Raw genomic sequence first — 1,766 nt, forward strand, 5'->3', positions numbered from 1 at the left:
ACTGTTGTAGAATTGAACAGTGGAATACACAGTCAACTAGAATCATCTGAAGCATTAAACATACCCCCTTTGTTACTAATAACGGTTTTCACTTGTTCCTTTCTCTTCCAGCTTACCTTGTCAGTCTTTTTATTGTCAAGTAAAATCCAGTTTTCCCTAGCACGACTCAAGCTCTCACTCAACTGTCTAAATTTTGATAAATTAAAGTCTAGTTTTGACCAAACCCATCAAAAGAGGTACCTTAAAGTACAGTGGCATTGATCAGTCTCAGCCACATTAAAACAAAAAATGTCCTATCACCACAATATAACGCTGTTCATTCACACAAAGGAGAGAGGAAACAAAAAGGGCATGCTAAATAATGCCAAAGCATAGAGCAAGTGTTTGTATTGAAAAGCAATAAATAATGCCTACTGTTTTTCATATATCTTCCACATGGACATAACCCCACACAGGCCTTATATGATGATGATTTATCAATATGTCGGTGCTGTGTGGGCCACAACATTTCTTTGCCAAACAGCTAGCAGAAAAAAGGCAATGTATTTTTGCTTTGTGGGAAACAAACAATACACAAAGGAGTAGTTCACAGTCCATACACACAAAACTAATAATCCATTTGGCTAAATTCTGATACAATATGTAACGAGTTTTTGAGAAACCTTTTTAACAGACAACATTCTCAGCAGAATGAGCTGGCACATGCCAACATTACTACTTCCTGGATTAATCACAGTTACAACTTACAACCACAGACTGCAATTGGGAAGATAAATATAGTATAAAATATATTCTATGGGAGTGTATCCTCGTTCTTCATGAGGAAGGTAGCACACTTGTGTTATTAACAAAACCAAAATCCCCAAAAAGACCCTGCATTGAGGAAAAAAACAAAAGAGCATTTATCCACTATTGCCTTCCCTAAACTCCAGTAATACATTAGCAAATAGGAGAAATGCAATAAATATACTCCCACCCACCACCATATAATATTTTCATGTTAGAGTCATCTCCCGGCAGAAACAGAATCCTCACCCCCCCCCCAAAAAAAAAAAAAAAAATTCATGTTCAAGTTAATGCCTGTCATCATCTTATTTTTATGTAAGAGCTAGAAATTGCCCATTAAAAGTAATTTGGCCCTCAAATTTCAATTCAGGAAAGATGTAATAAAAGAATACCCGTGGCCAATTTATTTGCAGATTGAATTAAACAATTTTCCATCCTATGTCCTTCTCATACACTAAATAAAGAAAGATACATGACAAACAATAATGATAAAGATCATACCATAGCATCATTGATTGCATAAGCCACACAGTAGTGCTCCTGAAATTCAATGACGCGGATAAAAAAATTAATATGCTGGTAGTGGAATAAACAAAAGAGGAGCTCTTCATTATCTATTAACAAAGCATGTAGTTGATTTTGGTCATGTCACCAATTACTTGCATTAAACCGGGCTATGCTTAAATCATAAATTTCGATTTTACTTTTCATCTTTACCAATTGATTACAAAATAGAAGAAACAAAGAAACTGAACCTCGCACCCCCAGCAAAGTGTACAGAACAGAATTCAGACACTTTTCATAACAAATGTCAAATGGACTCACCTGCATCATGTACCACTCTTCAAATTCATCAAACAATTCCAGGCGTTCAATCCTAAGCAGCAAAGTATCACCAATTAGTTTATCTTGACATTACTTACAAAAGAAAAAGGCTCCTAACCTTAAATAAATTAGATAAAAAGGAACATGGGGGGGGG

At 35.4% G+C, this 1,766-nt stretch overlaps 1 protein-coding gene across 2 annotated transcripts in view; it reads right to left on the reverse strand.

Moving 5' to 3' along the window:
• Positions 1 to 524: 524 nt before the first annotated feature.
• Positions 525 to 1,766, reverse strand: part of LOC101510447 (leucine carboxyl methyltransferase 1 homolog) — a 9,550-nt gene continuing 8,308 nt past the window's right edge. For both annotated transcript variants that reach the window (XM_073366660.1, XM_004492879.3), the window contains 3 exons: positions 1,612 to 1,663; positions 1,288 to 1,326; positions 525 to 873 (listed from right to left, as the gene is read on the reverse strand). In XM_073366660.1, coding sequence (XP_073222761.1) covers positions 817 to 873; positions 1,288 to 1,326; positions 1,612 to 1,663 — 148 coding nt within the window. In that variant the 3' untranslated portion in view covers positions 525 to 816. The remainder of the gene's footprint in view (positions 874 to 1,287; positions 1,327 to 1,611; positions 1,664 to 1,766) is intronic.

The sequence above is a fragment of the Cicer arietinum genome, chromosome 3 (genome assembly GCF_000331145.2).
Source record: "Cicer arietinum cultivar CDC Frontier isolate Library 1 chromosome 3, Cicar.CDCFrontier_v2.0, whole genome shotgun sequence".
Taxonomy (NCBI): Eukaryota; Viridiplantae; Streptophyta; class Magnoliopsida; order Fabales; family Fabaceae; genus Cicer; species Cicer arietinum.